The 21,095-nt window shown below is 41.5% G+C and overlaps 1 protein-coding gene across 1 annotated transcript in view; it reads left to right on the top strand.

The window, feature by feature from the left end:
* The window catches only part of acox3 (acyl-CoA oxidase 3, pristanoyl), a 44,741-nt gene extending 24,189 nt beyond the window's left edge, over positions 1 to 20,552 (top strand). The window contains exons 11-19 of the mRNA XM_028474036.1: positions 10,335 to 10,457; positions 10,565 to 10,685; positions 10,752 to 10,874; positions 11,112 to 11,225; positions 11,750 to 11,865; positions 16,223 to 16,397; positions 16,459 to 16,526; positions 16,635 to 16,721; positions 19,817 to 20,552. Coding sequence (XP_028329837.1) covers positions 10,335 to 10,457; positions 10,565 to 10,685; positions 10,752 to 10,874; positions 11,112 to 11,225; positions 11,750 to 11,865; positions 16,223 to 16,397; positions 16,459 to 16,526; positions 16,635 to 16,721; positions 19,817 to 19,936 — 1,047 coding nt within the window. The 3' untranslated portion in view covers positions 19,937 to 20,552. The remainder of the gene's footprint in view (positions 1 to 10,334; positions 10,458 to 10,564; positions 10,686 to 10,751; positions 10,875 to 11,111; positions 11,226 to 11,749; positions 11,866 to 16,222; positions 16,398 to 16,458; positions 16,527 to 16,634; positions 16,722 to 19,816) is intronic.
* Positions 20,553 to 21,095: the final 543 nt, after the last annotated feature.

The following is a 21,095-nucleotide window of genomic DNA, read 5'->3' as shown; positions in this document are numbered from 1 at the left end:
GAAAGCAGAGACATTGACCAATCACCGAAATGATCACAGAAGGATCCACCCAGACGCCTCCTCCAAAAGGCGTCGCCAAACGCCCTTTAAAAAAAGACGCGCGACCAGAAACAATGGTTTTGGACGCGGGCGTTCATGCTCACCCGTCTTCCCTCATGTTTCCAGTCCTTCATTTCATTTTTATTTTTAGTTGAAACAGTTAGATTTTGTAATCAACAGCTGCTTGGTTCGGACGAATTCCGCACCCAGTGACGTGCGTAACAGCCGTAAGGAAGCCCGGCCCGCGACCCATTGGGGTTAGCCAAGAGCCATTCTCTAAGCCAGCTGCGAAGGCCTAACCGCCCGGATCGGCTGAAGGGGCTACACTCTGTTGAACCAAAACAGAACCAACGGTGGCACGTCCTGCTGCATTGCTCAAACAGCACCTCCAGGTCCAACCCTGACATCTTCAAGGTACAAGAATGAACTCTCATCAGCAACTTTCATCTACAATAGATCACATACATATTTCCATAACTACAAACTTACACGCATTAACAAAATGCTACACACACAGTACATCTCATTCATGTTTGTTCGTCTCCCCCTTGTCCGTCCTCCTCTCTTTGTTATGAGCTCTCTTTATTTTATTCTTTGATTTTATGATTAAATATTGAATATGTATCCTGCATTTTTTATTCAATATTTAGTAGATTAGCATCCTTCTAGATTAGTGATTTCACTTTATTACGTATAATCCTCACTTTTATTAGCCTAGAAATGCATTTTATCATGATTTAATTATCCCATTTCAATTGATATTTTGACTGTGTTAATTGTTGACTTTTGAATAAAAGGTTAAACATAATATTTGATTCCTCTGATTCATTAAAGCTGTGATGATGGTGTAGATGTCTGGTAGAATTCACTTTTCCCTGGTTTCACATTGATGAGTTTAGTCTAAAAACTTAGACATATTTCTCCTGTTAAAAGGAGTGGCACCCCGCAAATTTGAAGTAATATTAATAATCATAATTAATATTCTCAGTTATATAACCCATTAATAATAACTCATCTCATCTTCCTACATAATTTCTGGCACCTCCAGATGGGACCAGCTGAAGCCATAAACACAGCGTTAATGAATAATCATTGGAATCAAAAGCCGGTCTAAAAACTGAACACTCGTGTTGCCAGATTGGTTCGGAAGCCGCTGCGCCCCGACCAATGTTGTATTCTAAGCAAAGCCGCCGCGCTAATGCTTAGAAACTGAATAAATAAGACCGCCGTGTCTCTGTGTTTAAAGCGCTAATGTTATGAAAGGCCGCCGCGCCAAAAGAAAAAGTTAAAATTAATCACTGCGCCGTCAGTGACTGTGACGTCAGAGGTAAACAGTAAGTTGCCAGAACCGGGAAAACCCCGTATAAAAGGAAAAGATACGCAGACAGTGCAAACTAGGACTTTGCTACCCCGAAGAGCTCTGAAACTCTGGTATCTACCGACGCAAACAAAGAGTAAGTCGTCTGAATCTTCCGTTCCTTAAAACGGACAAGCTATCGTTGTATTAGCTCATGTTAGCTCATTGTGGTTGGAACACATGTGTGTAGCTCCGGAAACCGGAAGCAAGTGTGTCAAGCCACCGCTCATACACAAAGACAGGCCTTCCTGTCCCTTTTTGAGACGCGACTGCCCCTCGTGGCGAGCTCGCGAATAACAGGCTAACGAGAGCCTCAGCATAGCAGCAGAAGCTTGCTATTAAGCGGTTAGCATCCGGCTAACCCAACGAGCCCAGTGAGGCTTTAAACAGATTCAAGTTACAGCGTGTCTTTTAGACACGTTTGGCTTGACAACTGTGCAGCGATACAGCTGTCTTTACCGTCACTTTGCTGAAATCGTGTGGTTTTAAATGTGCTCGATCTGATTTTGTCATCTCTCAGAAACACACACACACACGCACGCACGCACACACAAGGCTCATAACTAAACGGAAGTTAAGCCATTAAAAGGGTAATCTTATTAAAACTAAGGTAACTCATTTAAATACAAGTGACGCACTAAAATCAAGGTTTAACAAGATTTAAACCAATTTGAAAAAAATAATTAAACTAAAACAGTTTAAATAAATAAACTAATGATTAAAGTAAAATACACATTTTACTAAATGATTAATCCAGTGTGATTAAAATTAAATCAATTTGATTAAAAACAATTAAATTGATTAGGAAGTTAATTAAATGAAAGCAACTAATTTAAGAAGGATTTATTAATTAAAATAAGTTTAATAAAAGTTAAACCAGTTTTAATTAAGGTAATTAAATTCAACACAACCGAATTTAAACACAAACCATTCTTAAAAATCAACCTAAAGGAAATTACAACTGAAATAAAAACTGATAAATTAAAACAGAATTTAATTAATTAAAATTAACATTTATTGATTACAATAAATTCAATGGGATTTGAATTTAATTTAAAAAAAAAAAAAAAAAGAATTTATTTTTATTTTTTTTTTTTTTTTTTTTTTTTTCCAATTGATTAAAAACACCTGATTAATCTAAGGAAACTGAATCAAAGTAAAGCTAATTTAAACTAAAGTTTAAATTAATTGAGGAAAACTTTTGTTGATTAAAATAAATTCAATAAGATTTGAATTTAATTTCAATAAAAACGTTTTTTTTTATTGATTAAAATTACCTGTTGATTAATTCAACGAAATTGAATTAAAGTAAGGTTAATTTAAATAAAACTCTTAAATCAGTAAGGACAAGCCTTAAATGAGTAAGAACAATTGTTTAAATTAAACACACCACACCAAACTTTTTCAAGTTTACCACTCAGTTTTATTTACCAAACAGTGAATTGCTAAGAACAAACAAAATAAGATAAAACAATTCACTACCATTGTAATTTTTGAACTTTATTTGAAATTTTTATTTGAAATTTTGAAATTCTTTAGAGTTCTTCGTACGATTTTGATCCACAACAAATCAACATGTCTATCTCCTCAGAAGACCATCCAGCCGAGAACTTAGAATTCCTCCTCACAGAAATTTTAGGTGACGGCAAATCCACAATTGATGCCAAAATCCGAGAATCTCCCCCTCAAGAATTAGGAGACCTTGTGGCCGATTGCGTCACTGCAGCCGTTTCAAAAAAGCTGAAAGATAAGGAGCTGGTTAAACAGCTCGGCTTTGTAATATCAGCATTCTCCGCCCAGTTAAAATACGAACAGGATCGGGTTAAAACCCTCGAGCGCGAACGAGACGCTCAACTCGAAGCCATCGAGGAACGCGAAGCCCGCTGCGCGAACCTCACGGTCCAGTATGAAGAAACACGTGAAGAAAATGGACTGCTCCAAATGCGTGTGACTTACCTAGAAGAAGCGGAAGATCAGGTTAATCAATTAATCACTGAGAATAAAGAATTAGAAAAATCCAAAGTGCTACTCGGTGATAAAATACGCGTTCTCGAACATGATTTCGACACCACCACCCGGGAATTAGACGCACAACTACACGAGTCAAATGATGGGAAGAAACTCCTCCTTGAGGCAGAAGGGGCGATCAAAGCCTCAAAAGCCAAAACTAAACTGCTCTCTAGAGAATTAGACGCAGAACGAGAGAGGGTTAATGACTTATTACAACAAGTAGCTGACGGTAAAGTAGCTACTGCTAAGGTTCAACGACAATTGAACCTCACCAGGAGAGAGCTCCTAGACGCAAGACGTGAGCTCGGGCACGCTCTCTCATCATTGTCAATGTCGGAGGCTGATGGCGATCCTGACTCCGACGGTGAAGACGCAACTCGACAAGTCCTGCGCACCACCGACCCACCGGTACGTCCGCGTCGCTTAAGGAGGCCCCGGGATGCCTCCGCGGACCCTCCTATTGACGGCGGACCGACGCCCGCCAGGCCCCCGAATAGCAATCGACCGTCCAACCGCGACCTGGATAAAATCGCCAGAAACATTCCGAGATTCGAACCAAAGTTCGACGAACCCCAAAATGCTAGAGCATTTTTGAGAGACATTGATTTTTATCTAAAAAGTTATCCAATGGCTAATGTTGAAGATAAAATCTACCTAATCAAAGCAACCTCGAGCAGGCTTGTCAATGATTTCATTGAACGTCAACTACCTCAGATCAGAAATGATTACACAACACTGTGCCGCCTCCTGGTGGATGAATTTTCTGACGCACTTCACCAAACAGGTTTCGACTATGCCCACACCGTTAAACAGGGGAAAAACGAATCACCCCAACAATATTACCACACCTTGCTACAGGCATACTTTGGTAATCGCAACGACCCAGGTATGGAAGAAGAAGAGCAGTTCAAAAAACTGTTCCTCAGAAACCTTCACCACAGCACGAGCACCCATCTCGGCGTCGCGGCAGATCCCTATACCATGTCCAGTAAGAAACTTCGCGATCTTGCAATCAGAGGCTTCCTCTTGTACAAACAAAATTCGGCAAAATCCACACCTCGCGAAATGTTCCCGATAAAGAATAACTCTCACTCGCTGCAATTGGAAGGCACAAAAAAGACACCCGACAGTCCTCAAATGCCTCCACTGCAAGCACCACAGACCCCTCCGCGGTACAACCAGCAACCGTACCATGGAACAAAGCCAAAACGATACCAAGATAACACCGATTATCGAGATTATGCGCCAAAACAAAACTTTCGGCACCAAAATTCTCGCCCTAACTCACACCACCAAGATCGCCGACCGCGACCACCGTGGTATGATTACAACCGTTCTGACCAGTGGAGAAGACACGACAACGACCGCCGAACACCTCCACCCAGAAACGAACACTCAAAACCTTGGTATCACAAAAATAATCAAAGGTCATACGACCAGCAGCCAAACAGATCAAGATCAGACGATGAATCTAATGAAATAGAAAGTTTAGAAATTAGGTTAGCTAACCAAATCACTAAAGAAATGGCATCCATCAAGAAAATGTTCGAACAAATGATAGATGACAAAACCTATGATAAACCAAGACAATCAAAATGCAAAGATGACGATGATTCGCCTAGTGCTGTCTTGTTGGTGCAAACACATGCACCAAACCACCGTTTTTCCAATGGACACCAGTCCATTGAGGGTGAACCACCAATTCACCAATTCTTGTGCGACCTCTACGAAAGAGGAATCGCCCGAAAGTTTTATATATCAGCCACTTTTGAAGGTGTGCTTACCAATGAAGCCTTACTTGACACTGGAGCAGACATATCCCTCATGTCCGCCCAACTGTTCAATGAGCTGCGCAGCCTAGCCAAGGAGACCAACCTAAGGTTGATACTCCAAGACTGCCACATTGACATTGAACCTTATGGCGACAACGCCACCGTTATCACGAAGAAGGCTCTCGTACAAGTCACCATAGGGCACCTGACCCTGGTGCACCCGTTTTACATCTCAGACCACAACCAGATTCCTCTTCTCATAGGTATCGATCTGCTCAACCGATTTGAGCCCCTGATCGACTTTCGGAACCTGAAAATCTGGGCCCAAGTCAGGCAGCCACTGCCGCTGCAGCATGACTCACCCGACGGAGTTCAGTGCTACCAACTGAACCACTCTCGGGCTCTAAAGGAGACCCCAAGCCGGTCTCCGGCCCAAATGCGTCCGGCTACTAAAACCGTAGACCGTACTCTAACGACCAGAAGTACCTCCCTGTGCTCGTTAACCAACAACCCCCTCGCTACCGATGGTCTTGCGTTTCAGAACCGACACATCAACGATGCTCTCGCCAAAGAAAGGGCGCTATCAGGAACACCCTGGTCCTGTGACCCCACCCAGCTCGCTGAGCCCCACCCGTTCTCAGTGAATTCGATTACGAGCTCTCGTGCGGCTGCCGAAACCATCGCCCCATCGTCTTCGCAGGTCATCGCACCGATAAAACCCGCTTTCATCGACAATGGCCCAATGACGTTAAAAGTCTCCTCTGACTCTGCCTCCACACCCAGCCATCTGTTCGCTGCCCGTCGCTCATTACAGACAGTCAAGGGCACCTTGGTCCATGTTTCTGCGGACTCCCAAACGCATGCGTTCGTTGTCCCACAGAACCAAAGGGGGGTGATATTGGCACATGCCCATGACATGCCCTACGCCAGACACAGAGGAGTCAAAACCAAAACCAAGCTGACACCGCTACCGCTTACACCACCCACCAATACACGACCGATCTTGAGAACCACCTTCGAGCTACGTTCGCGTTTGCTCAAAAACACCTCAAAGAGAGCGCGAAGGGCCGTAAAACCTACTACGACCAAAAAGCCTCACAAGAGGAACTACAGGTGGGAGACCGCGTCTGGTATTATAGCATTGCTCCGCCCGCCGGCCAAACCAATCATCATGCAACCAAACTGAAAAAATAAATAAATAAATAGAAGAAATTTCTTCCCAAATGAACAGGACCCTACCTGGTCACCGATAAACTGTCTCCAGTGGTGTACCAAATAAAGATTCCGAGCACAAAAACCAAATCAAAGCTCAAATGGGTCCACCGAAAACCAAATTAAGCTATACAGAACACCAAAATCAACAGACAAGCCATCAACCGCGAGCTGAATAAACCCTACGAGCCAAGAGATAGCATTCCTAATTAACCTACCAGTCGTCACGTTCAATAACATCTACCACCTCAAGGACGACATAAACTCAGACCTAGGAACTAGAATCCACTACGCTATCTGGTCCCACCGAGGACACACCCGAGGGTCAGGATTTAACCGTGCTGGTTGATCCGTAAACTTCCAATCAGCCATCCCATTGATCAGGCCCCAGACATTAGCATATCTAACACCCTGTAACTGAGACCACCAACTCGTCTCATTATATAGGCACAGGCCAAATTTAGTTAGAGCAAAAGAAAGCTCTTCTTTCTCTCTCATTCAGTTTAAGATCCCTTAGGGATTTATTTTTGTGTGTTTAGATTTGATTCTTTTATACCCTGCATGCTTTGTCTTTGTCTTATTGATGTGCACCAGGAGTAACTGACCGATACCACGCTATCTATGTGCTTATGTGTACACTTTTATGTTACCCCACACTGCTGATCCCAAATTACATGTTCGCACCGAGCATTGTTGAGGGACACATAGCAACATATAGTACACACACCTAGTCTGCCTTCCTGGTCTACGGGTGCCCACTGCCAAGCGGCACCTCAGAATCGACTCCATGGTCGCCCAACTCCTACCTCCATGGCCCACGGGCATTAACACCAGGCAATGCTCCAACGCCAGCCACCAGGGGCTCCAGGCTTCAACCTCCGGGGCTCCAGCCTCAAACCTCCGGGGCTCCAGCCTTCAACCTCCAGGGGCTCCAGCCTTCAACCTCCCGGGCTCCAGCCTTCAACCTCCCGGGCTCCAGCCTTCAACCTCCAGGGGCTCCAGCCTTCAACCTCCAGGGGCTCCAGCCTTCAACCTCCAGGGGCTCCAGCCTTCAACCTCCAGGGGCTCCAGTCTTCAACCACCAGGGCTCCAGTCTTCAACCTCCGGGGCTCCAGCCTCAACCACCAGGGGCTCTAGCTTCAACCTCCCAGCGTTGCCTCCAGTATTGACTTCCTGGCAATGCTGCTCATCTCAACGTCAAGGTGAGAGTGATTTCCCTACCCTACAGGGGGAAACACCTCCAAGTTCCAACAAGGACGTTGGACTTTTGTCACTCCTGAACTTTCGTCAGGGTGTGTGAGGACCTCAACACACCTTTACCTGTTTCTAGTTGTCGTCAACTTGAAGGTTCGTTCCCTCTTTTGTTTCCTCAAAAGAACTATTTGATAAGAGCTTCAAAGCATTGAAACCTTATCAACAGGGGGATTATGTAGGAAACAAACCACATCAAGCGTAAAGCCTCCCCCTTTGCTAGCAAGAATTAACCAAGGAGCCTGTTTTTGTGTTATCACGAACTGTGTAAACACAACTGCCCCCGTAACTCTGAGATGCAGGACTAACCCCACTATGTGGTCTGTGAACTCAATACCGGAGCCGCTAAGACTGAACCAGCTATTTGAAGTACGTAGTATGAACCCTTCTTTTACGACTCCCCTTCCGGCCAAACAAAAGGACCAGAGAATCCAAGGACAGTTTTCCCCTATATTACCTCCCTGCGACATTTATGATCAAAAGAAGAACATCCCTCTTCTCCCCCTTTTTAAAACAGATACTGTGGGATGCTATAAGTTCAAAGAACGGTCCCAATGCCCTTTGACCCCCTGTGGTGAGATATCACAGGAAGACGCTTACCAGACCGTCACTGAGAGGTCTCCTAGTGAAGAAAGGAGAACAAAGAAATTGTATTATGTTTGAAAGTTACAAACGAAAACATTTTTGGAATGATTTCTACAGAAATTGAAATTGCAAATATTGTCTGTTCGATCACACTCGTTTCATGCAAGACAATAACCAACAGAATGCTATTTTAAAGTGTTTATCATTTAAAAGTGCTTAAAATTACCAGAAAAACATCACAAAAGTTAGTTTGAGGTATTTACTGCGACCGTATAGTTAAGAGGAGGCATAACATGATTTTTGACATTTATGTTATGAGTAATTACAGGTAAAATGCATTAATTAGTTCCTAAAGTGATTCGAGGCTATTTCCTAGTCGTGTTTGGTATCAAACCCTTTCGTAATTCATGATATTTCAGGATATGATGTTGAAAAGATGTTTTGAAATATGTGGAATTAATTATTAGGCATTCTTTTATGTTTAGAATCATCCCTTGTCGTCTGTCTCTGTCTTACACTTACACACACCCAAGACACACCCACAAGCTGAAAGCAGAGACATTGACCAATCACCGAAATGATCACAGAAGGATCCACCCAGACGCCTCCTCCAAAAGGCGTCGCCAAACGCCCTTTAAAAAAAGACGCGCGACCAGAAACAATGGTTTTGGACGCGGGCGTTCATGCTCACCCGTCTTCCCTCATGTTTCCAGTCCTTCATTTCATTTTTATTTTTAGTTGAAACAGTTAGATTTTGTAATCAACAGCTGCTTGGTTCGGACGAATTCCGCACCCAGTGACGTGCGTAACAGCCGTAAGGAAGCCCGGCCCGCGACCCATTGGGGTTAGCCAAGAGCCATTCTCTAAGCCAGCTGCGAAGGCCTAACCGCCCGGATCGGCTGAAGGGGCTACACTCTGTTGAACCAAAACAGAACCAACGGTGGCACGTCCTGCTGCATTGCTCAAACAGCACCTCCAGGTCCAACCCTGACATCTTCAAGGTACAAGAATGAACTCTCATCAGCAACTTTCATCTACAATAGATCACATACATATTTCCATAACTACAAACTTACACGCATTAACAAAATGCTACACACACAGTACATCTCATTCATGTTTGTTCGTCTCCCCCTTGTCCGTCCTCCTCTCTTTGTTATGAGCTCTCTTTATTTTATTCTTTGATTTTATGATTAAATATTGAATATGTATCCTGCATTTTTTATTCAATATTTAGTAGATTAGCATCCTTCTAGATTAGTGATTTCACTTTATTACGTATAATCCTCACTTTTATTAGCCTAGAAATGCATTTTATCATGATTTAATTATCCCATTTCAATTGATATTTTGACTGTGTTAATTGTTGACTTTTGAATAAAAGGTTAAACATAATATTTGATTCCTCTGATTCATTAAAGCTGTGATGATGGTGTAGATGTCTGGTAGAATTCACTTTTCCCTGGTTTCACATTGATGAGTTTAGTCTAAAAACTTAGACATATTTCTCCTGTTAAAAGGAGTGGCACCCCGCAAATTTGAAGTAATATTAATAATCATAATTAATATTCTCAGTTATATAACCCATTAATAATAACTCATCTCATCTTCCTACATAAGTATTTTTTTAACACCAGTACTTTTACTTGTAATTGAGTACAATTTAAGCAATGTAACAGTACTTGTACTTGAGTACAAATTTCCAGTACTCTTTCCACCTCTGGCTCTGGCGGTCATCTGGGATTCATAGAACCGTAGTTACATACATAGCTTTCATTGTACTTCATCCTTACTCACCGCCAGAGGCGATGCTTTAGCACTGGATAAAGTAATGTCAACTGTGTCATGAGGAATCCGGACACGGGACTAATGTTGCCCACAGAGCTTGTTTAGCATAATTTCCTGCCCTATCAGTTTGTGTTTCTGAGAGCATTTCTTTTAGTTTTTATTCGGTGTGGTAATGACAATTATTATTCAATAAATCGCCACAGCTTTGGTTAGATTCCATAAGAAAAGCCAAGAATAGACAAACGTTGAATCAGACCAATCAGCGACCAATGTGACTTCCCAACTATGGTTGTTGACATGTTGTTTGGATTGTGTTGTAGCAATGGCGTTTAATCCCATACCTAGCTGCTGCATACGCACTTGAGCACTTCACCAAAACCATCTTCATGAACTTTCTGGAGTTCCAGATTGGACAAATGATGAAGAACGACAGTGGAAGACAAGTACGTGTACACACACACACACACACACACACACACACACACACACACACACAGGTCCAGGTGAGAACTTGTCCACCCCATGATGTTGTGTGTGTGTTGTGTGCCAGGCAGAGATGGGGAAAGAGATCCATGCCATCGGCTGCTCCAGTAAACCTCTGGGCTCATGGATTGCTCAGAGGGGCATCCAGGAGTGTCGGGAGGCCTGTGGTGGACACGGATACCTGGCCAGTCAGTCTCACACACACAAACACAAACACATGCGATCAGAAATCTAACCCACTGTGTGTTCCTCAGTGAACCGGTTAGGTGATCTGCGTGACGACAATGATCCAAACTGTACATATGAAGGAGACAACAACGTGCTGCTGCAGCAGACCAGCAGCTACCTTCTGAACTGGCTCCAGGCCAAGCGACAAGGTCTGTCTCTGTCTTTGCTGCTTCCTCTTTCCATCACTGTTCATCATGGCCTCAACCCTCATTAGTGATTAAATAAATAAATGGTTCAACGCTCACATTGTTTACACATCATATGCTGAAAATGATTTCTTGTAGGATCACTGGGAGATGTCATTGTTTGTCATTGGATGTTCTGTCTAATGTTCCTGAAGCTCATGGAGGACTCAGCCTTAGTAAATGGGGTGTATGTGATTTCAGGTGGTGCAAGGATTGAATCCCCACTGCACACAGTGGATTTTCTAGACAATCTTCAGACGATCCTCCAGAGTGGCTTCACAGCAACAACCCTGGAGGAGTGTTTGGACCCTGCTGGTAAACCTAACTTTAAAACTTTTTTCAGGTTCAGGTTTTTATGAACTGCAATTTACAGAGTAAATGGCACACAGCCAATACATGACAAGCTAGCTATGCCTAGTACTTGCCTCACACCATATCCACCAATAGAAAAACGAATGGGGCTCTAAGCTTGCGCATGCACGTGCAGCAGTGCGTTGAATTCAGAGCGCTGATGCAGGGCTAGCTCTGTTTCTACCCCATTGAGTAGAAACAGATGAGCAGCACAGACAAATCCACACAGAACAACATTGCAAACAAGTCCAGAGAAGAAATACACTCTGCAAATGAAATATTCAATGTTTTATTTGGCGAACAAGGTTGAGTTTGCTCACTTTGAGTTTCACTGAAGAACATAGTTGCATCTAACACAGATGAGCATAATTCTCCCCTGCACAACAGCGATATCTGGTGGGCCCGTGCCCCATGGGTCCCTAATGCAAAAATAACGCAGCTCCTTTCATTCTGTTTGATGAATGATTTCTCCTGCTCTTTTGTCCCAGTGTCTGTGGCAGCTTACAAGTGGCTGGTTTGTTTTCTGCTGGAGGAGAGTGAGCAGAGGCTGAGGCAGCAGAGAGCATCAGGCAGGGACGAGTTTGAAGCCCGAAATAACAGCCAGGTTTGACACACACACGCAAGCACACACAGCAATGTATTGTGTATATATACACTGAACAAAAATATGAACGCAACACATGTTTTTACTCCAATTTTTCATGAGCGGAACTCAAAGATCTAAAACATTTTCTATTTCTCACAAATATTGTTCACAAATCTGTCTAAATGTGTGTTAGTGAGCGCTTCTCCTTTGCAGAGATAATCCATCCCACCTCACAGGTGTGGCATATCAAGATGCTGATTAGACAGCATGATTATTGCACAGGTGTGCCTCAGGGTGGCCACAATAAAAGGCCACCCTGAAATGTGAGAGTTGATCAGGTTGTTGATTGTGGCCTGTGGAATGTTGGTCCACTCCTCTTCTATGACTGTGCGAAATTGCTGGATATTGGCGGGAACTGGAACACGCTGTTGTATATGCCGATCCAGAGCATCCCAAACATGCTCAATGGGTGACATGTTTGGTGAGTATGCTGACCATTCAGGAACTGGGATGTTTTCAGTTTTAAGGAATTGTGTACAGGTTCTTGCAACATGGGGCTGTGCATTATCATGCTGCAACATGAAGTGATGGTCGCAGATGAATGACACAACAATGGGCCTGAGGATCTCGTCACGGTATCTCTGTGCATTCAAAATGCCATCAATAAATTGCACCTGTGTTCTTTGGCGATAACATAAACTGCCCATACCATAACCCCACCGCTACCATGGGCCACTCCATCCACAACGTTGACATCAGCAAACCGCTCACCCACACAACACCACACACGCTGTCTGCCATCTGCCCTGAACAGTGAAAACCGGAATTAATTTGTGAAGAGAACACTTCTCCAACGTGCCAGACGCCATTGAATGTAATTATTTGCCTACTCAAGTCAGTTATGACGATGAACTGCAGTCAGGTTGAGAACCCGATGAGAACGACGAGCATGCAGATGAGCTTCCCTGAGACGGTTTCTGTCAGTTTGTTCATGGAGGTGAACATGCTGAATGTGAAGGTCCTGGGCTAGTGTGGTTACATGTGGTCTGTGGATGTGAGGCCGGTTGGATGTACTGCCAAAGTCTCTGAAACGCATTTGGAGATGGCTCATGGTAGAGAAATTAACATTCAATTCACGGGCAACAGCTCTGGTGGACATTCCTGGAGTCAACATGCCAATTGCACGTTCCCTCAGAACTTGCGACATCTGTGGTATTGTGATTAAATTGAACATTTTTAGAGTGGCCCTTTATTGCGGCCAGCCTAAGGCAAACCTGTGCAATAATCGTCCTGTCTAATCAGCATCTGGATATGCCACACCTGTGAGATGGGATGGATTATCTCTGCAAAAGAGAAGTGCTCACTAACACAGATTTAGACACATTTGTGAACAATATTTGAGAGAAATAGGTCTTTTGTGCCTATAGAAAATGTTTTAGATCTCTGAGTGCAGTTCATGAAAAATGGAAGCAAAAACAAAAGTGTTGCGTTTACATTTTTGTTCAGTATATATATATATCATATCAGTATGGTCAAGATTTGAGTTTTCACTAGTAACATATGTGAAGTCTACTTGTAAGGAATACTCATGCACTAGTACGCCAGACGCTAACTTGTAAAACTGAATTTTGTTTACGTAGTTCACTCCAAATTTCACTAGAATTTATGTAAATGTAGTAGGGAGTAGGAGGGATTATAACTAAATTAAACTCCCCGATTGGTTGTATTATTTTCCAAAGCCATTGGCAAGGCTGAATTGGCTTTGCCCTTTGCCCCCTTATTAGCCTTACTAGTACTAGGAGTGATATTTTCTGGTTCACTAGTAATAAGTACATGTGCTCTAGTAAACCAAAATTGAGCACTAGTAGAGAGAAATGTAACAGAATTTTGTGGCACAGAATTTCACGAAAATTAAAAAAAATGGCGATATAAAATTCAAAGGTGCACAAAATAAAATAACCTCCTGAGATGTGGCAATTCATTTCTGTCCTCTGTGGGTGACATCATTCTGCAATCTCTATTTATCAGCTGTCAAGAGGACATCATGGCCTTTCCAATGACCCCTCACTTGTAGGGGTGTGGCTAAATTAACACATGGGCTGTCTTTCCAAAATGGCTGGTATCTCAGCTTCCTAATTTTATGACACCAAGGGGGGTAAATGATCAATTGTTTTGATGACATAATGGTAGTATTGTTAATAATCAAATCGTTTCTTCAATGAGGCTCTTAACTTCAATTGAGTGAGGTTTTTAGAAACACAGATTAATGTTATCCCTTTCAAAACATGACTTTTATTCTATGTCCTTTGTAATAGACAGCAGGACTTGCTAACCCCCCCCGTTTTTCACCAATTTCACCAATACTTCAGTCCATCACAGGGCAACACACACTCAGAGAGACAACCACTCACACTCCCATTCACTCCTACTGGCAATCTACAGACTCCAATCAACAACTAAAAGCAGGATCACCATCTTTGCTTTGAACTCTGGGCTCCACAATCTGACCTGTGTCCATAGATCTGAGCGACCTGCTGGGTTCATACCAGAGGTGGGACCAAGTCCTTGTTTTGCAAGTCAAAGTCAAGTCCCAAGTCTTTGTGCTCGAGTCCCAGGTAGAGTCCCAAGTCTAGACAGTCGAGTCTCGAGTCAAGTCCCAAGTCTATACAGTCAAGTCCAAGTCCTAAACTTTTTTCAAGTCCTAAACAAGTCTTTAGAAAAATTTACAAGTCATAAAATCGGGACTCGAGTCCAAGTTTCCCATCTCTGGTTCATACCTGTAGCTGGAGTAATTTGTTCTGGTTAAGCTGTAGCTGTTTGATGCTCATTTCGGAGGTTTCTGTCAGAAGACCATTACAATAGTCCAGTCTGCTGGGGATAAAAGCATGGACCAGCTTCTGATCTTTCTGAGTCAGGAAACCTTTCACTCTGGAGATGTTCTTTAGGTGGTAGAAGGCGGTTTTTGTAACTGATTTAAACTGACTGCTGAATGTCAGATCTAAGTAGATCAGAGCACCAAGGTTTCGGACTTAGTCTTTAGCTTTTAAAGATCGAGACTCATGGTACTTGCTGACAGCAGTCCTCTTTTCCCTGTTACCAATGACAATCATCTTGTCATGATTTAGTTGAAGGAAGTTTTCACTCATCCAGCAGTTTATCTTTTCTAAGCACAATCCAGTGATGGATATAGTTGTGTGTCGTCTGCGTAGATTTGATAATCAACCTTACAGTTCTGTAGAATTTGTCCTAAAGGAAGCATATAAAGATTAAACAGAAGCCCTGAGGAACCTCACAGGATATTGTTAATCTGCCCGATTCAAAGTTTCCATTGCTTACAAAATAGCTTTGCTCCTCCAAACAGGACTTAAACCATTGCATTACTTTTCCATTTAGTCCAATCCACGTTCTGTGCAACAAATTGTTATGGTCCATGGTGTCAAATGCAGCACTGCGATCCAATAGACTGAGAACAGAAACTTTTCCTGAATCAGAGTTCAACCTTATGTCATTTATTCATCCAGAAATAAGTTCAATTTCTGGATGAATAAATGTTATTCTGCTTTTTTGTAGTTAGTGTTTACGTGTGTACATTATTCTGTATGCTCTTTAAACCTTATGGACAATAACAACTTAATCTACTATATTGTATTTTGCCGTTACTTTGTAGATTCAAGAAAACATTGCGTATCTTTTGATTATGCCAAGTTCTGACCAAGTGTCCTCTTTTTTGGAAATCAAAATATGGTCACCCTAGTTTACCAGCTAGATTACAACCTGTAGATAGTGAATTCTCCATCGACTCATAAGCATGATGCACCGAAAAAACAACAGCGCTGAAACATGGAGTGAGCAAACACCGCGATCAGCGCACGCTTTCCTGGAAATGGATCAATGTGTCTGTGGAGCGGCCTTATTTCAATACATTTGAGCACTAAAGCATCTTCTAAGCAGAGATTGAGACGAAGCATAGTGAAACAGGAAAATGTTCACTCAGATGTGATTTAGGTCTTTTATATAGTATTGTGAGTATTTTGTATCATGAGCCCTATATCATATTTCATATTGTATCGCAAGTTGACTATTTTGTTACACACTTGTAGAGCTTAACTATGGTGGATCTCACTTATCGCAAACATCTGCTCAAACTACTTTCCATAGAGCAGTTCAGGGATTACTTGTATACTACACTCTGCTCATTTCCACCTCATGAATCTTCACTCAGTACAAAAGAAATTTCCCATTTCCACCGAACCAAGGGCGAAGTATAGTGTAGAGCAGAGGCAGGGTTTGCATTACCATGAACTCTGATTGGATGTCTACATAGTGCTCTGGACTTCACCTGACTGTGTGTGTGTGCGTGTGTTTGTGTGTCCAGGTATACTACTGCAGGACTCTAGCCATTGCCTACATTGAATTCAATTGCCTGCAGAGGTTTCATCTTCTGACCGTAGACCAAGACACCCCAGCTGGTCTCAGACCAGTTCTCAGCAGGCTGTGTGCTCTCTATGGGCTATGGAGTCTGAGCAACCACCTGGCCACACTGTACCAGGGTAAACCATCTGCAGTTTAGCACAATCAGGGACTTCGTACCTTTCATTTTGATTGTTGCAGGGAATTACCTGAGTGGAAAGACTCCTGCCGAGCTCATCCAGACGGCCGTGCTCAGGCTCTGCTACGAGGTAGAAATTTACGACATGACTCTGTTAGCATCTGGTGCTATTCGTAACACTTCCTGTCTGTTCTGTCAAAGTCAATCTAAAGATTCTCTTACTGTGTCTCCCTTCCAGCTGAAAGATGATGCAGTTGCTCTGGTGGATGTTTTTGCTCCCACTGATTTCATTCTAAACTCCCCTATTGGCTGTGCTGATGGGCAGGTAAGGGCACCGAAGTCAACATTTCCACCAACATCTGCTTTATGTAGAGCTGTCAGATGACTTTAAATCAGGACTGCTCAGTTGGATTCCATTTTTGTGATTCATTTTCTCTAAAGGTGAAGTTTGGTTAGTGATGAATAGAAGGCCTCCAAATGTTTAAACTTCTGTCAGAGCTAAAGAGGAGAGTTCCTCTGCCTTAATGTGTTTCGGTCCTGCTTTTTAGGCAAATTTAGGATGTGGAGTTCTTCATGGGATCAAAATTGGTTGTCCTTGTTAATCCTTTTCACATCTTTCCTTCTGGTTGTAAAACTTTGAACTAACTATCAAACAGCACAAATAATGTACAAAGCAAAACACAATCATTTGGCAGGAAGCTATCCAACAAATGTTCAGCAAAAAAATGGGACTTCAGAAAACTTCAGAGTATTTTTTACTTCAGAACTAAAATAATGTCAATGACAAGGAAGAGTCTGTGTATTTCTGTGTGTGGGGTGAGGCTGTGGAGCTCAGACAGTTTCAAAACATAAAAGTAACATGATAAAATTTACAGAGAAACTTGAACGTCACATGATCACTTGCATACAGTGCTATTTAATTATTATTTTTAAATCTGCAAAAATATATTTTGTCTATTATTATCACCTACAGGAAGCGCAGAGCGGAAGGTTTGTTTTACTCTCCGTTTATCTGTCTGTCTGTCAATGTGTTAGAAAGATAACTTGAAAAGTTATGAACAGATTTGGATGACATTTACAGGAAAATTGATAAATGGGACAAGGATCAGGTGATTCAATTTTGGTGATGTTCTGGCTACCAAAAGAAAATATATAGATATAAATTACTGGTCAAAAATTTTAGAACACCACACTCTTTCCAGTTTTTTTACTGAAAATTATTCAGTTTATTGTGTCATTACACCCTGAAATAAAAGCATAGAACAAATAATCAATTTGAGTTGAAAAAAGAAATCATGGAATTCATGAACAATACTGTTCATCTGATGCGCATTAGGGTCTGGTACCACAGTGTGTTCCAACACTGCTTTTATGCAGACGGGGTTGTAAGAAACCAAGAAAAGTTAGAACACCTGTAGAAATTAGTAGCACCAGCTTTCAAGGCTGATTCAACCTTCATTGCTGCAGAACAGCTTTGAGTTGTTAATCCACTCTTTGTTCCCCAAAAAAGCCTATTTGTAAAATTCTGAAATGTACATTATTTTTCAGCTACTTTTTTTTTTACAGAATTATTTTATTCAAGAAAGAGGTTTTGCCTCCTTGATGATACTCTTTGTTTATATTTTTGAAAATATATTTTAAAATATATACATAGCTATTAGAGATGATGAATGTTTATTTATTTTAAAACAGGGACAATATATATTAATGAACATATACATGGAAATATGCAAGATGATAGCCAACGGCTAATTTCCATCTTTTGTCCCTTTGGCAGGTTGATGTCAACAACATAATATATTAAAATCAATAAAACAATAGTAACAAGTAAAACAGTTTGCCATCATGGCCAGTATGAGCAGGAGGAGTAATTACAGAGAGAAAAAATGTGTCCTTGAAAACACAATAGGACAGAAAATAAAAAAGAAAGCAAGAACAATGAAACAGTATAGTGGATCATTAAACATACAGACCAAGGGTCAGGGAACCATACGTATTTCACTAGTGTTAAATGCTAAAATTAGATATCGAAGAGCTGATTAAAGTGCGGAGTGCTGAAGTGTTAGTGTTAGGTACGTAAAGAGAACTATTAAGATTTTGAGTTTTGCTAAGAGTAAGATGCAGTGCACTTCACGTTCATGCCATGTAGCCCTGAAGTTGTGGCATTGTTTGAAAAATGTCATTATTTTAATTTTTTCTTCAGGTAAAGTTTTGAGAGAATTTAGTCTCCATTCAAGCCACACAATTTTTATTTTATTTTTTTTAACAAAAGAACAGCTGGCACTTTAATTCATAGTGGTAAATAGCGGTTAATTTTGTTACGCTTGATTAAATCAAATCAAGACTTGTTTTTACACATCGCTGTCATTTGTATTTTTTGTTTTCTTTAATACATTTTAAATCGGGAAAAATCGTAAATCAAATTTATTGTGAGAAAATCTGAGATTTCTTTATGGCCATAACGCCGAGCCCTATGAGGAACTTTGATTTGCTTCAGGAGATGGGGTGGAATTAAAGAAGCATAGACTTCTTCTCTCCTCTTTTTTGAATATGTAAAACTGAAAAAAAAAATGTCTCTGTAATGATTTGATTTAATCATTTGCACAAAATATGGTATTAGGAGTAAACTTGTGATGTGTGATAAAACTTGACATGTCGTGCTTTGGGCATTTCCCTCGTGGGATAAACTTAGTTCTCTTTCAGGATGACTGTAGCAGACCTGCCATGTGACTGAAAACATTCAATTGGGTTAGTAAAAAGTCAGAAGTTTACGAACTACAGCCTGATAAAGTCACTGAAAGGCTCTACTGAGAGCTGATCATAAAGTTATTCTCCAGCCGAGCTTTAAAGTTGAGACATTAAATTGTAATATTGATTGACTTCACTACTTTAAAGCCATGACTTTGCTAGTTGGTAGTGTCAGGTACTGTATCCAGGCCAGTCAACTTTTGACATCCAAGCACAGTGTTAACATCTGAACGTTGGAAAAATTACTATCCACACCACTGTAACAGACCACAGAGTCAAGCAAAAAAGTTCCAACACTTATGGGATGAGACGAGCGTGTCTGCCAAGAGGAAATGCATCCGTCAGTGCTCTGCAATGACCAATTTTGGTGTCTGCTCTGCACTGGATGGAACAGCAGGTAACAAAACCCTGGTCTCTGGTAACTGGTAACTAGAGCTGGATGGAAATACATAAAACCCATTAGTAGTAACAATGTACTAATAGTGGCTTCAGTTTTGCTAATATGCACGATTCTGACTATGGAGGAAAATCTACACACTTATCGGGAGAAACACACACACACACACACACACACACACACACACACACATCATCGGAATGAAGCCTGAAGAAGACATGATGAATTTATTAGTTAATCTGATGTGCTTTCATTGCTCTGATATTTTCCTGCAGCTGTACAAGAACCTGTGGTCGACTGTGATGCAGGGGAGTCGGGTGCTGGAACGTCCATTCTGGTGGAAAGAGTTCTGCTCAAACAAACCTGTGGTCGGATCACTGCGTCCAAAACTGTGAAGCTCAGATATGCTCTGCACATAGACTCAATTCTCTGAAGGTGACATTTCCACAAACACAGATTTCAATCCAAAAAGCACCTTGATCTTAAGATGTCCCAAGTGGAACTGAAAGCTCTTTATCTAATCAGAAAACCATAGAGGTATTTAATAAGTCAAGAAAATAGCAGAAAATAGATAACTAAAGTAATCACTAGCTAACATCACCAGATGTGTGTTCTCTTTTCAGTGCTGCAGCTAACACACACACACACCTCAGCCTACACACTGTAGGAACATACAGAAAGTGTTTGATTAAACAACAAACTGTCAATATGTTAATGGAAGGAGTGTGGTTGAGTGTGTTGGCGGCACAGAAACTATTGTACAACCTGATGTTATTCAAAGTAATTATGCTAAATCATGCAATCATTGGACACAGAACCTTCACTTACAGTAAGTTTACTGTCTATCTAAATAAATAGGGGAAAAAAGTTCTTACAAGAGACTTCTTAACACCCACAGCCTGATTGAAATGGTTAGAGCTGAGCTGTGAGAGATTAAGAGGAACACCTTGATTGAAGATTGTACAATATAAATTCTGTAATTATTTTGGGATTAAATATTTTTAATAAGTTTTTCATTAATTCATTACCTTCACTCTGCACCATCTCTGTGTCACACACACACACACACACACACACACACACACGTTTCACTTCTCCTGCTTACCTTCATTTATCTTCATTTCTCCAGGCTGTCCGAAAGGTCTGTCATTTTTATCATAGGTACACTTAAACTGTGAGACAGAATATTTTTTTAAATCCACAAAAACCATTGTATGATTTTCGAATGATTAATTATCATTTTATTGCATAAAATTAATATATGATACAACAGAAAAATGCAACTTAATATAAGTAGAGAAACCTTTGTTAACAATTACAGATGTTTCCATTACTTCTTGACCAGGTTTGCACATATTCCAGCAGGGACTTTGGCCCACTCTTCCACACAGACCTCCTCAAGATCTCCTTAGGTTGTGGGGCTGTCACTGGGCAACACAGAATTTCAGCTCCTTCCAAAGATTTTTGATTGGGTTGTTCAGATCTGGAGACTGGCTAGGCCACTCCATGACCTTTAAAAGCTTCTTACAGAGCCACTCCTTCGTTCTGCACTGT

Source organism: Gouania willdenowi, chromosome 18, assembly GCF_900634775.1.
Source record: "Gouania willdenowi chromosome 18, fGouWil2.1, whole genome shotgun sequence".
In the NCBI taxonomy this organism is placed as follows: domain Eukaryota; kingdom Metazoa; phylum Chordata; class Actinopteri; order Blenniiformes; family Gobiesocidae; genus Gouania; species Gouania willdenowi.
This window is presented reverse-complemented; position numbering and strand designations above follow the sequence as displayed.